The sequence below is a fragment of the Haliotis rufescens genome, unplaced genomic scaffold (genome assembly GCF_023055435.1).
Source record: "Haliotis rufescens isolate VD_foot unplaced genomic scaffold, xgHalRufe1.0.p SCAF_82, whole genome shotgun sequence".
NCBI lineage: Eukaryota > Metazoa > Mollusca > Gastropoda > Lepetellida > Haliotidae > Haliotis > Haliotis rufescens.
This window is the reverse complement of record NW_025964375.1, coordinates 218,835-234,642: the sequence shown is the minus strand read 5'-3', so window position 1 is coordinate 234,642 and position 15,808 is coordinate 218,835. Positions and strand designations below refer to the sequence as shown.

The following is a 15,808-nucleotide window of genomic DNA, read 5'->3' as shown; positions in this document are numbered from 1 at the left end:
GGGAGAAGGGGGTAGGGAGGCAGGTGTTGGAGAGGGATGTGCTACAGTCATTGACTCCATTATATATCAGACGGGGGAGAAGAGGGTAGAGAGGAGGTGTTGGAGAGGGATGTGCTACAGTCATTGACTCCATTATATATCAGAGGGGGTAGGGAGGCAGGTGTTGGAGAGGGATGTGCTACAGTCATTGACTCCATTATATATCAGAGGGGGAGAAGGGGGTAGGGAGGCAGGTGTTGGAGAGGGATGTGCTACAGTAATTGACTCCATTACCTGTTAGACTGATTGTGACTGAGCCAGATATGCCGAGTGTAAACATGTCAGCATGGCCGGCACATAAATATGCCTCCATGGTGCACATGTGTAAACATCTGTCTGGGAGGGGAGGAGGGAGCCACACGCTGCTACCTGACTGGATTACCACTGTCACTGTAGTCATGGCTGCAACGCTGCACTCACTTTCAGTTGTGTCCATGTAGACCTGGCTCCGGATACTGTGTTACAACCAGAGCCACAGCCTGGAGCTCTTCGTTGATATGCAATCTGAATAACTCATCTCTTAAACATGTCCGACTTTATCTTTATCTGAATCATAGAAACCAAAGTAAAATTATTTTATTTTTAAGTGAATATGTTTTCATTATATTTTTCATGCTTACATAAAAATAGCATAAGAATTATGCATAATAAGGCAATCTGACATTCTATGTAACAGTTCATATTAAAATTTTGGTGTTTGTGAACTAAAAGGTATTCTTTTTTCCTGCCAGAACTGTTGAATATGACAATACAAATTTACTTGTCCTGCCATCTTGTGTGCAATCCTCGTAATCGCAAAAAAACCTGAACTGGGCAACCACATTACTGGGATTAGACCCCACTAGAGCTGTAGGTTTGGAATTCTTATATTTTTTAAGTCTAAGTGTTTGAAAGGATACGTTGAAGCGCAGGTGTATTGTGGTACTGAGGTAATCTAGATAGCCAGATTGTTTAAATGTTTGACATGCTTGTTTTGCCTGCATGTAAACACCATCATTTAAAAGCAAACCTGCCGTTGGAAGGTAGGCCAGCAATGGACACATTCAGTGTTATTGTTTGGGAGATTTCAGACATGTGGCGGAAGTCAGAGATGCCAGGTTTAGCGAGAGAGAATAACCCTGACTTCACAGGGCCAGTTTTTCCATAGCAAACATGCTGATAATTATTAAAATGTTTAATCAATTTAAAATAATTTAATTGACAAAAATGAAAAGCTCCAAATTCAATATGACCATGAAAGAATAAGGTGGGTAAAATATTTGAAATTTTGCAAATTAAACTTAAGTTGGGAATGTGATTGAGTCAGTGCTGGGCCAAACAAATCAGCTCCTCTTAAATCCCATTATCGATATGATGTCAGAGGATTCTGTCTGTTGACCTTTTCATTGTACTGCGATAAACTGTGATCATTACCATATATAATGCTTGTGAGGTGATGCCAAGCCATGCTTCACCGCTGGGATGTACAGTGATCCCTAGCTACAACACTACCTTTGGGGTCCAAATAATTGATGGGCGTTATAGACGATGAACGGTCCAAATAATTGATGGGCGTTATAAACGATCAGCTGTTGGAGGTGGAGTAAGGGGTAGATGACCAATAAAACAGTATACATGTTCTGTCTACCTCATACGATCTACGCTGCATGTTAATAAAATATATTACAAAGTCCAGATAAACAATGAACGCCTTTTTATAACTAGATAGTATAATGATGGGATCATATCGAGTACTTCAATTTGTATTCGTTGACTGGTATTTCCCGTGTTTCGTAATCGCGGAGATCAGCTGATAATGTTCTTTAATATGGGCAAAATATTGTCATTGGAAAACTTGAGTTTATTAAAAACGTGAGTAAATTGTGGGAGCCACGCATTACCCCGCACTATTACCGAGTTAGCGCTCTATTGAAAGGCACAATAGCAAGGGAACACTGTATCTGATATTGACCTGCTTGTGTCCCCACAGGGTCAACTGGTGCTGGCGCTGGAGAGTGACTATGAGAGGAGCAAGTGGATGGAGCTGATGGAACAATCCCGCAGAGTGTGAGTTGTCCCCCTTGTCCCCCTTGTCCACTGTTGTAACAGTGGTTTCGCATTGGAATCACCACACAGCCGCTATTTGAACTAAAAGCATCGGCAACCGAACACATTCGATAATTAAATACCACATTTTCGCCAAAATACAGCATTTACTGTCGCCACTGCGCATGGTGGTCAGTAGCGGAGAAGAGAATCAGGGAAGTGTCTTAATCAACGCTTGTTTCCAGAGAATGTTATTCTAATTAAGAAGTTAATTCCCCTTCGATACAGATTATTCATTTTCAGGAAAAATATATTTTGCATTATCAATATAATTTAATAAGAGTTGAATTCAAAGCTCATCAATCATAGTGCTAGATAGTGAGTGAGTGAGTATGGTTTTACGCCGCTTTTAGCAATATTTCAGCAATATCACGGCAGGGGACTCCACAAATGGGCTTCACACATTGTACCCATGTCGGGAATCGAACCCGGGTCTTCGGCGTGACGAGTGAACGCTTTAACCACTAGGCTACCACTAGGCTACCCGACCGCCCCTAGATAAATGACTTCAACCATAATTTCTTTCACTGTTAAAAGGGATATAATAATTGTTGAAATAAACAGGGTCAATACAGAATTATGTCAGTCAATGTCAACAGTAGGCAATTTGTCTGTGGCTGATTAGCACTTCAACAATAATGTTAATTTATATGTATTTTATTAACATATACCATTACCAGAACTTATGTTATCATGCTATTGTTGGCATCACTAGATTTTTCTGAACAAGATTCATAACAGGTACTGATGACACAGGTGTCATGGGAGAAATGGATTATGGACTAGGATGTATTTAGGTCATCTGTTGAATTAGGTCTTCCAGCCTGACATCTTTAAACAATACAGCAGGAACAACAAACTGGGCAGCATCAATATGAATAGTAGGGGTGCAACCTGTGAAGATCCGGGGTAGGATAGGTCTTCAGCAACCCATGCTTGCTGTAAAAGATGAATTTACTTGTAGTAAGAGGCAGATTTTAAGTATCAATCATGTTAAAGTACTGAGCTGACAAAGTATCAGCTTCCCTAATCATGTGGTTCCCAGGCTGCCTTGTCTGATCCTGTCAAAGCTCTTCAAATTATGAAGACGACTTAAAAAATGTATTCGGTAAAATTTTATTACGAAAAACATGTTTTGAAACCTCGGCTCAAATTCAAAAATTCTAAGCTGTCCATTTGATATTGAACAAGTCTTGTAATGCATGCATTTCAATCCTAGACTTTAAAAAATCTCAAAGTCTGATGATACACAGCTTTGACATTTCACTGGTTATCATTCTCTGAAGAAGAACATGGCAGGGAAGTTGTAGCATGGGTTTGTAATGTGTAGGTATTCCCAGTATGATTGTGGTTAATATTGCTGCATTAGCAAGTTTTGCATCATCTTTTGGAGAATGTTTTAGAATCTGTCTACATGTCAGCAAAATGATCTGTATTAGAGTATATTGATGAGAAGAGTCATCCATTAATATTGAAGAACACACATCTTGTACGAGTAAGAATTCTGTAATTTTCTGGAGAATCGCAGAATTGTTCAGTGACAAACTCCCTTTCAAAGCTGATTGCTGACCATGGCACTCAACAAGATCTTCTCGCCATTGTTTGAAATTAAAAGGCAAACTGAATAGTTTACTTTCTGATAAATATGTGCTAACATTTTTCTGCAACTGACACTTGTTTGACTTAGCTGATTGTCAAGAGGGAAGCTTGTTAACCTGTCAGTTAACACCATGTTCAATGGAATATCGTGCAGTAGTTTGGCACTGAATTCTATAATAGAACTTAAACCGTAAATTTAGTCTGTGATTGTATAAGATTGAATATATGGTTGGCATGAGTGAATTTTATTGTTGAAATGTGGACAATGCTTCCTGAATATATATTCTACTTTTATTTCTAGCCCTGCTTACTTACTCGTTGTTATATATATATAGAAGTTGCTAAGGCTTAACAAAATAAAAGAATTGGTTCTCAGGCAATGGCTTCTGAAAATTTAGACGGGTGGTGTTGTTTTATTCTATTTTGGTTATTCATACTAGTATGTAACCTATTAAACAATTGTGTACAATCAACCTGGGAAACGGCCTCCCTACATAATGTATTCCTTGATAAAAATAATACTGGAATACACTATTTGACTACAGTTGAGCTTGGAATATTTATTGATTTTATTTTTTTTTAAATGGAAATAAAAACGAAACATGTGGCAAACTTTTTTATGATGTTAGCGGTGCCTGAGAACCAAGACTATTATTCTTTTTAGCCTAAGTTTCATCATTATAAGGGCACTTGACTCAAACGCACACATTTGTCTTAAGCATGTATGAACCAACTGGCAGATTACATGATTATGAAAGCACTGAAATTCATACCCCTATGGTTGGTTACCTACAGGGAAATATGTTCCCAACAAAGACAAATATAGTCATATGATCCAGGTCCTTGATTTAACTTCAATAAAAATCAATAAATATGTGCCTGACAGTGTGAAGACAACAAGACAGGAGGCTGCCGAATGTATAGTGTATTTGCAGAACAAACATTTGTTGAGCAGAAAATCAATAGAAGTAAGGAAAAGCCCACAAGTTACTGTCTTTGTTGTGGTGATGTGGAGGTGTCGAAACTCTTCCCTGACATGCATCGTCAATCTGGGACATGGATGGTCAGCAAGGACTTGTGAGTCGGTCAAGGCCTCCAAACAAGGACGAGGCTACCGCTGTCCATCTGTTTGCGAGTACATGGGACTCGGTAACATTTGTGGGCAGTCCAAAGAACGAACATTGGTGTTCCAGGCTGGCCACACTTTGCACACTTCACTCGACCATATCACTGCTTTCATTACTTGAAGGAAGGGGATTTCAATGGTAGATTCAGAAAATGAACCATTGGCCATATATATATATATTGTGTGTGTACCAGTGCTTGCAATGAAACTTCTTGCATCTCATTTGTAATTAGTATGAATGTAGACCACAGCTTTGAGCATCCAGTACAACCCTGAGGCCACATTTGTTTTATTTTATGTTTCATGGATTTATTCCAGTTTTACCATCCAAGGTTGATGGAAATAAGCATAAAAATAAATAGCTACGACAATCATTGATTTATTGCCATGAAAGTAATTCTACTTGGATGTTAAAGTTGCAGCTGGCTTCTTGAATCACTGATAGTGATGTAGACATGGAATTTATATATACATGTTTATATTGTACAAGAGGTTCTATATTACTAGTGGGAGACATAATAAAATTAAATATGTTTATGTTTAATTCATTTCTTATCTAGCTGTTTTCAGTAGGGGCAGCCGGGCCGTGAAACGAAAAATAAAAAATGTGTGGCCTGAGCCTCTGTCTCCTTGATGAGAGCACTTCTCTGTGTGCAAGACTGAATGAGGTTGTGCACTGTGATGATGGAGCAGCTTGTTTACATTCCGTTAGCATTATGTTATTCCTGTGTTGCATGTCGTGAATGTTGAGTGGGCTGTAATATCTTCTACTAAGGAATCTCTGCCAGGAAATGACAATAGACACAGAAATGGCTGTTCCCAGTGGTGATTGTGTGTGCAGCATGAAGGCAAGAGCTATTTCTCTTCTTGTTGAGGTGTCAAGCATGAAACGCCTGTACTGTTATCGTACTGCATTATGCCATTAGCGGCTGTGATGGTGTATAACGTATGAGAGTAATCTCCCTTGGCGACCTAGCCGTCAGGGGCCCCCTGTTTTACCGGATGTACCACCCGTGTATGTATGACAATAAATATAAGACGGAACACAGAATGCCGTTCTCCATTATTTATTCATCGGAGACAGCAACAGCTCATGTACTACAAATCATTCTTAAAGCGTAAGAATATTACATGGCCTACCATGTTTCCTCTAAGAAGTCAGGTGCCTCTTAAAATGGTCTTTATTTTTGGTTTAATATTTTTATTTTTAAATACATTTATATTCCTCACCTATCCTGCTATTATTATCTGCTCAAATGTGGTTTATTTGTCCCCTGACTTGTGGCTATGTATGTATTCCAGTTATCATTCTCAACTCCCTGGGGAGTATACAATCCAAACTGCGGCACTATCGCATATTGGGTACCAATTCCCTGCTGGATGAACAGAGCCCATTTCTGGCGTCCCCTTAGCTGCAATATTGCTAAAAGCGGCGTAAAAACTATACTCCCTCACTCACACTCACTGGGTGAACAGAGGCACATTTGAGGTTAACGTTTTATCTTCAGGTTAAGAGAATGAGGCCAGTGTTGTCGTATGATCATTGCTTATTTCTGTCAAGGTATTTCATTTTGCATACTGGTAAATTCATATTTGAGAGGGGGCACGGGTGGCCCAGTAGTCTAAGGCGCCGTGATTCGCTGTGCAGAGTTGCGTCCCTTGGGCACGCCAGATTGTGGGTTCGAATCCCGGATTGCCCCATTTATGTTTCTAGGTTTGTCAGCACCATGCCCGTGCTCGTGGGTTTCACCAAAGTGGTAAACGTCTGAGACCTGCATCTCTTCGGGCTTTCCTCCCACATTATGCTGACACGCCGCAATATGACTGGAATACTGTTTAAAGCGGCGTTAAACCCAACTCACTCACTCACTCACTCATATTTGAGATTTGGAAAATAGCAAGTTGTGTCCAGATGGTGTTTTGATACAAATATGTCATAACCTTACCGCTTAAAAGTTATTTTAATTATTGCAACAAACCCACCAGTTTATATCGGTTTGTTGGTTAGTGTTTAACTCCATATTCAGTAATATTCCAGCAATTGATGATACACAATGTAGTCTGTAAATATTAGAGTCTGGACCAGACAATATAGTCATTGATATCATGAGCATTGATCCGTGCCATTGAGATACAATGACAGGCAGTCAACCAAGTCACTGAGCCTGACCACCCGGTCTATTTATGACCAGCATCGGTTGCTAGGGACCTGTATTCTCATCCGTAATCTCCACCATGTTTCATAGGTGGGTGCTTACAAGAGAAAATATGGTAATTATTTTTTACTTTGAAGAAAGACAGGACAAATTTAATTTGACATGATGCATTTTTCGTACTGGTTCCATGTGGTGAGAAAAGGGGTTTGTAGGACTGATGGTGGCTCAGCAACTCTTGGACGGAGAATGTGAGAAACACAAATATGTCATTATGGCTATGATTAGTTTTTATCATGTGCTAATCAAGTGTTAGTGGCGATAATCTTACAAAGAAGGTAATTATGAGAGGATGTACAATGTAGTCTGGAGAGTGTGATGTCCAGTGATGAGGGGAAGGAAGCAGGTTGTTGTTCCTCGTGTGAAGCCACGATTGTCGTTCTACATACAGTTCAGATTCACTTGCATGCTTTCATAGGCCTTGACACCTAATTCCAAGAAGAAAGTGTGAAATATGTGCATGTTACACCTCAATAACCAGAAGCCAATGTCTCTGTGTCATAATTAACGATGGATGTTTCAAATCGGGATGTCATCGTATATCATCCGACAGATGGATTGAACCCTATAGACCTAATGATCTGGCTTGTGATCATGAATCTTTTATAATCAAAGATTTTATGAGAAAAACTTGGCTATGCCTTAACACTTTCATACATAGTCATGTGTAACCATGGTAACACACCTTAAGGTCTAGGTGGTCTTGGGGCGTGGCAGCTTGCTTCAATAGTTGTGCAGGTTAAAATCAGCTTGCTGTGTGTTCAAATTCCAGGCTCACCACAGTCATGAACCTTGACCTGTCGTCACCATACCTGTGGTTCTTGTGTTTCACCAAAGTGGTTCATGGCAGAATTTCTCACGTAGAGGGGGCACAGGTGGCCCAGTCGTCTAAGCCCCCGCGATTCGCTGTGCAGAGTTGCGTCCCTTGGGCACGCCAGAAACCTATGATTGTGGGTTCGAATCCCGGTTCGCCCCGATTATGTTTCTAGGTTTGTCAGCACCATACCCGTGCTCGTGGGTTTCACCGAAGTGGTAAACGTCTGGGACCCGCATCACTTCGGGCTTTCCTCCCACATTAAGCTGACACGCCGCGATATAACTGGAATACTGTTAAAAGCGGCGTTAAACCCAACTCACTCACTCACTCTCACGCAGAAACTTGTAGCTCACTCAAAACATTAAGTTACAAAATAGGCTGTTATACAGGGTTAGAAATTGGCACAAGTCATGTAGTCCATGCCAAACTGCCCAATAGTAAGGTATCATAAGGACTAGTTAAAATTTGCCATATTTAAGGGTTTTACTATATGTTTTCATTATAAGGACTAGTGGACCAAAAAGGTTAGTTTCTACTGCTGTTATATATAACGAAAATGGACATATGATCATGATGCATGTATATGGACACAAAAGTTGTGTGGTTAGTAGTTCTCACCCCAGGGCCCCCAGTGTTTTGTTTGTTTGTTTGTTTGTTTGTTTGTTTGTTTGTTTGTTGTTGAACACCACACTCAGCAATATTCCAGCTATATGACGACAGTCTGTAAATAATCAAGTCTGGATCAGACAATCCAGTGATTGACATCATGAGCATCGATCCACGCTATTGGGATACGATGACATGCATCAACCAAGTCTGTGAGCCTGACCACCTGATCACGTTTGTCGTCTCTTACGACAAGCATAGTCGCCAGTTACGACAAGCATGGGTTGCTAAAGACCTGTTCTCTACCCGGATCTTCACGGGTCGGGCCCCCAGTGAGTATGGAAGGGCAGACTAGATCCCCAGTACACCGTGGGCCACGCAGTTTTCATTTTCGTTTCACGGGCCTGCGCCCCTACTAAAAAGCGGCAGGAAAATAAATAAATAAACCATAAACATATTTATTTTCATTATGTCTCCAATTTGTAACACAAACCCTCATGTACAACATGTCATATATAAATTCCATGTCTATATCACTCTCAGTGATTCAAGAAGCCAGCAGCAGTTTTAACTCCACGCCAGAATGACCTTCATATGAATATATAAATGATTGACGTAGCTATTTATTTTTATTTCGAATGACCTTGTGTGGAAAAGCTGGAATAAATTCGTGAAACATAAAATTTAAAAAGTGTGGCATTTTGTCCTAAGGGCCAACAGATAAACCTGTTTACATTGTGTCAGCTGAGTGAATCTGCAGTGTGGTTTCAGGGATCCACTTCACTGCCAGTTGAGAATAGACACGGATGATTAACATTGCGAGTCCATGGGGATGCAAAGTAATATGGCTGTTTGAATCACTGTATTTATGAAGAAGGTTATAAGACTGCATGTTACATTTAACTGGCATTTCTGTTCTTGTAAGAAATACGCTCAAAGTGGAAGAATTTCAATGGTTGATACTCTTCAGTAAGACATTGAAATCCCCATCTTAAGGTTACTGAACCTGAAGCAGTTAAATCCATGGAAATGAGGTGAAGCCTTGAACCCTCCAACATTGCTTAAGAATTGACTTCAATATTTTTTGTGCTTATAGATGTATAAATGTTAAAATCAGTGTCTGTTAAGGGATTGGCCTGAATATTTTTTCAGTTTATATAAACATTAATGCAGAAATCAAATTGCTTGGTTAGACAATGCAATGCCACGGAATCACTTGTAATTTATTCATTACGGACTGGATGTCCTCTGGACTTGAAGACAGACAGACCCAGGTGAATCCCTGAGATTGAGGACAGACAGACCCAGGTGAAACCCTGAGATTGAAGACAGACAGACCCAGGTGAATCCCTGAGATTGAAGACAGACAGACCCAGGTGAATCCCTGAGATTGAAGACAGACAGACCCAGGAGAAACCCTGTGATTGAAGACAGACAGACCCAGGTGAATCCCTGAGATTGAAGACAGACAGACCCAGGTGAAACCCTGAGATTGAAGACAGACAGACCCAGGTGAATCCCTGAGATTGAGGACAGACAGACCCAGGTGAAACCCTGAGATTGAAGACAGACAGACCCAGGTGAATCCCTGTGATTGAAGACAGACAGACCCAGGTGAATCCCTGAGATTGAGGACAGACAGACCCAGGTGAAACCCTGAGATTGAAGACAGACAGACCCTTGTGAATCCCTGTGATTGAAGACAGACAGACCCAGGTGAATCCCTGAGATTGAAGACAGACAGACCCAGGTGAATCCCTGAGGATGAGGACAGACAGACCCAGGTGAACCCCAGTGATTATAGACAGACAGACAGACCCAGGTGAATCCCTGAGATTGAAGACAGACAGACCCAGGTGAACCCCTGTGATGGAAGACAGACAGACAGACCCAGGTGAACCCCTGTGATGGAAGACAGACAGACAGACCCAGGTGAATCCCTGAGATTGAAGACAGACAGACCCAGGTGAACCCCAGTGATTGAAGACAGACAGACAGACCCAGGTGAATCCATGAGATTGAAGACAGACAGACCCAGGTGAACCCCAGTGATTGAAGACAGACAGACAGACCCAGGTGAACCCCTGTGATTGAAGACAGACAGACCCAGGTGAACCCCAGTGATTGAAGACAGACAGACAGACGGACCCTTGTGAATCCCTGAGATTGAAGACAGACAGACAGACCCAGGTGAACCCCTGTGATTGAAGACAGACAGACCCAGGTGAAACCCTAAGATTGAAGACAGACAGACCCAGGTGAACCCCTGTGATTGAAGACAGACAGACCCTTGTGAACCCCTGAGATTGAAGACAGACAGACCCTTGTGAATCCCTGAGATTGAAGACAGACAGACCCAGGTGAACCCAGTGATTGAAGACAGACAGACCCAGGTGAATCCCTGAGATTGAAGACAGACAGACCCAGGTGAACCCCAGTGATTGAAGACAGACAGACCCAGGTGAACCCCTGAGATTGAAGACAGACAGACCAAGGTGAACCCCTGTGATTGAAGACAGACAGACCCAGGTGAAACCCTGTGATTGAAGACAGACAGACCCAGGTGAACCCCTGTGATTGAAGACAGACAGACCCAGGTGAACCCCAGTGATTGAAGACAGACAGACAGACGGACCCTTGTGAATCCCTGTGATGGAAGACAGACAGACAGATAGACAGACAGACCCTTGTGAATCCCTGTGATGGAAGACAGACAGATAGACAGACAGACCCTTGTGAATCCCTGTGATGGTACTCATGGTATCAGTCACTGGCATGTGTTGGCCAGACTTGATTATTCACAGGTCACAGTAACATACCTGTGATATTGCTGACTGTAGGGACCACATTCAGCTGCTGACTTGACCCAGGGACCGAGGAATGTAGCACAGGCGTGGCATGTGTAGAGGACATGCTCCTGGGTGGCTGGGAACATGGTGAGCAAGACCTTTAATCCAGGAAGTACATGTATGGCATGGAGATAACAGAAATAAATTTGCTTTAGAATCAGTGAACGTTCTTAAAGGAACACTGTGCTCCCCATCTTGTGTTCATTTCTAGCGTGTGTAAAACTGACTGTGTCTGAGTTATTGACGTAATCCTTAACTAATGCATACATTAATGTACATAACAGTGAGTGAGTATGGTTTTACGCCACTTTGGGTAATATTCCAGCAATATCATTGTGGAGGACACAAATGGGCTTCACACATTGTACACATGCGGGGGATCAAACCTGGCTTTTCGGTGTGACAAGCAAACGCTTTAACCACAAGGTACCCTACCTCAGCTAATATGCATAATAAACATTGAGGTAGCAGACAGACAAGGCGTTAATTTACAAAACTTAAATCAAACTTGTTAGCGCCATGTCCTACTTTAATGCCACAGTTGGAAATATTCAAACTTTTTACTGAGGCTCTGCCTCGGACCAATGATCCATGTCATTGAAGTGTGTTAGATGCTCAGAAAGTAAAGCATAATTATTGAGATAATGTGGATAAAGATTGCGACACATTGCTCAATACCCGAATACAAATGCAGGACGTATAGACAGCCAGTACTGCAAGCAAGCTGCACAAAGAGCACTATTTCACATCCCAATGTCTTTAAAGGTCAGCGGAACAATGGCCATGTAAGTAGCTGTATAAGTATTACCAAGTATTACCGTATTCGACGTAATAAGCGCCCCCCCTCTAATAGGCGCCCACGGCAATATTTGCTAATATATTGGCTAACGAACAATCCCAATTAGCACCCCTTCCAATTGATCAATGTATACAAGACTTATTTATTCCCGTATTAAACACACTCGTGTGTTTTATGCACCCTTAATTATGGGGAAGTTAATTTTGGAAAAATATATCTGTCGAACATAAACCTTTCAGGCTGTCAGCCATAAACCACAAAATTTATCTTTCAACTCGGTTTTTTTTCCCACCAAAATGATATTCTAAGAAGAGCCCCCTATTCATAATTTTGAGAGTGCCCTGGGCGCTTATTATGTCGAATATGGTAATTCGTATTGTGTGCATTTGATATTTACTGATTTACAGACGAGCTGACATTTGCCAATTTTTTTCAAACTATCCAATATTGTTTCTGAATTTTATTGAAAGATATGGAGCCAAGAGGTTTATAACAAATAAGTATAAACTGTGTTAAATATGACTGACATTACCATTGACTAAATGAGATTTGTTTCACACAATCGTGATAAATAGAACATGCCTTATGTTATATGGAATGAAAGAAAACAGGTTTTCCTGTCATAGTGTACAATTAATAACATGGCGCAAGATACTCAGTCACAGGTCACTAGATTTTGGAAGCGAAGTCTTGTTTATTTCCAGGGCCTATTAAGCAAGTCATTGATACTCTTCAGAGCAGGATGTATTTTGTGGTTGTATGTAAGGTGGTAAATTATGATATAGCAGGTTCTTATGTGTCATGTTTGATTAGAAAGTGTCTGTCATTTCCTTATCTGTTGTGAATGTGAATCCCCTTGTTAACTTTTCATTTCACTTCCTGTTTCTGTTAGCCGCTTTGCGTAGGAGAACTAGTTATTATTCCAGTTCATGTGTTCATGTGATTCCCCTTGTTAACCTTTTATTTCACTTCCTTTTTCTGTTAGCCGCTTTACGTAGGAGAACTAGTTATTATCCCAGTTCATGTGTTCATGTCCAGCTATAGAAACTAACATTTGTAGTCCACTAGTCCTTATAATGATAACATATAGCAAAACCCTTAATAATGGCAAATTTCTACTAGTCCTTATGATACCTGAACTTTTGGGCAGTTTGGCAAGGACTACAGAACTAGTGCCAATTTCTTACGCTGATGTCCTATAATGAAAACATCATTTTCTAAATCAGACCTGCTTTAGTTTAGACATGCATAATATGTGAACTATTGTATTTGTAAGGGAAATTTGATGTTGAACACAATGAATATAATGCAGAAACATTTGACATGTTACTTGGTTCATGGAATATGTTAAAGTTGTACATTATATCATGATGTTTCTAGGAGTGACTTACTTTGACTCTACAGGGTTTAACACGACTCAGGAATGTGCAGCCACTATGCACAAGTGTAAAGAATGGAAACAGAAAATATCATATAGCGCATCCCAAGGCATAGTAGTATTCATTGAACCATTTTTTAATAATAGGAAATATGAAGGTCCTGTAATTGAAGTAATAATCAAATCTTAAAGTACGGGACACCCGCAAAGTTCCGGGGTAGAATAGGTCTTCAGCAACCCATGCATGCCGTGAAAGGTGAATGTTTGTCATAAGAGGCGACTAACGGGATTGGGTGGTCAGGCTCACTGACTTGGTTGATACATGTCATCGTTTCCCAATTGCGTTGATTGATGCGCATGATGTCAATCACTGGATTGTTTGGTCCAGACTTGATTATTTACAGACCGTCGTCATATAGCTGGGATATAGCTGAGTGTGGCGTTAAACAACAAACAAACCTAATGTTACAGGAATGTCATATTTCCTGTAAGAATCCTTGAAATGAATTATTGAGTGTTCCCGAACCTCTTGTCTAGCCCGGGGGCGCAGGTGGCCCTGTCGTCTAAGGCGCCACGATTCGCTGTGCAGAGTTGCGTCCCTTTGGACGCGCCAGAAACCTATGATTGTGGTTTCGAATCCCGATTCGCCCCGATTATGTTTCTAGGTTTGTCAGCACCATACCCGTGCTCGTGGGTTTCACCGAAGTGGTAAACGTCTGAGACCCGCATCACTTCGGGCTTTCCTCCCACATTAAGCTGACACGCCGCGATATAACTGGAATACTGTTAAAAGCGGCGTTAAACTCAATTCACTCACTCCTGTCAAGCCCAAGGTAAAGCCCTGAACATATTTTATTGTTTTGTATGTCAGGGTATGTGGTCAATGGAAGATTAACGTCCTCACAATGGAAGTGCAATGTCATGGCTATCTGGCGTAGGACCTTATTGCTTGTGAAAATATTTAGGCAGTTTAAGGACAGATTCTGTCATAAGAGCCACAGTTCTCTGTGCAGAGTACAGTCCATTTGGTATTCCAGTGTCTTCTGATTCTTATCATGCTTTTTGTTCTTGACAACAGGAGCCTTCAATCCAGGAAGTACCTGTATGGCATGGAGATAACAGAAATAAATTAGCCTTAGAGTCAGTGAACGTTCTTAAAGGAACACTGTGCTCCACAACCTTGTGCTCATGTCTTGTCTCATGTGTAAAACGTGGGCACGGGTGGCCCAGTCGTCTAAGGCGCCGCGATTCTCTGTGCAGAGTTGCATCTCTTGGGCACGTCAGAAACCTATGATTGTGGGTTCGAATCCCGGTTCGCCCCGATTATGTTTCTAGGTTTGTCAGCACCATACCCGTGCTCGTGGGTTTCACCGAAGTGGTAAACGTTTGAGACCTGCATCACTTCGGGCTTTCCTCCCACATTAAGCTGACACGCCGCGTTATAACTGGAAAACTGTTAAAAACTGCATTAAACGAAACTCACTCACTCACTCACTCACTCATGTGTAAAACTAAAATGGCACCACAAATGGGCCTCACATATTGATCCCATTTGGGGAGTGAACCTGGGTTTTCTGCATAACAAGCTACTGCCTTAACCACTCAGCTACGCCACTGTCCAGTAGTACATGAACCGGTGACTACCAGGGAGGACCAACTGTGAAGATCCAGGGTAGAATTGGTCTTCAGCAACCCTTCCTTGTCATAAAAGGCGACTATGCTTGTCGTAAGAGGCGACTGATGGGATCAGGTGGTCTGGCTCGCTGACTTGGTTGACGCATGTCATTGTATCCCTATTGCCTGGATCGATGCTCATAACATCAATCACTGAAGTGTCTGGTCCAGACTCCATTGATTACAGACTGCTGTCACATAGCGGGAATATTCCTGTGGGGTTAAACAACAAACAAACAAGACCAGGGTGGACCAACTCTCAGGGGGTATTCAGTGTGATCATGCAACTTTTCTGCTGCCTCCTCAGTATGGGTGTTGCTGACTTAACACAGACTTCACACAGACTTCACACAGACTTCACACAGACTTCACACATACATGGGAAACCTTCCAGACAGTTGGGAACATAGTATTGATCCTGTGTGATGACACACCATATATCATGTCTGGGGATATGGAAGATCTCGTGGTAACATTGAAACAGAAACACTTGAATCAACAAGATGTCACAGCTTAAAGTACAATTTCACTGTAATGAATGAAGAATTTATTGTTGTTTCTAGAATGAAGTGATTGTGGAGGAGTGATATCATTGAAGGCTGCACAATGAGGATGAATAGTGT

The 15,808-nt window shown here is 41.4% G+C and overlaps 1 protein-coding gene across 9 annotated transcripts in view; it reads left to right on the top strand.

The window, feature by feature from the left end:
• LOC124144149 (pleckstrin homology domain-containing family D member 1-like) overlaps positions 1 to 15,808 on the top strand; it is an 88,326-nt gene that overhangs the window by 40,148 nt on the left and 32,370 nt on the right. For all 9 annotated transcript variants that reach the window (XM_046513412.2, XM_046513403.2, XM_046513446.2 and 6 more), the window contains exon 4: positions 2,009 to 2,085. In XM_046513412.2, the coding sequence (XP_046369368.2) occupies positions 2,009 to 2,085 (77 nt within the window). The remainder of the gene's footprint in view (positions 1 to 2,008; positions 2,086 to 15,808) is intronic.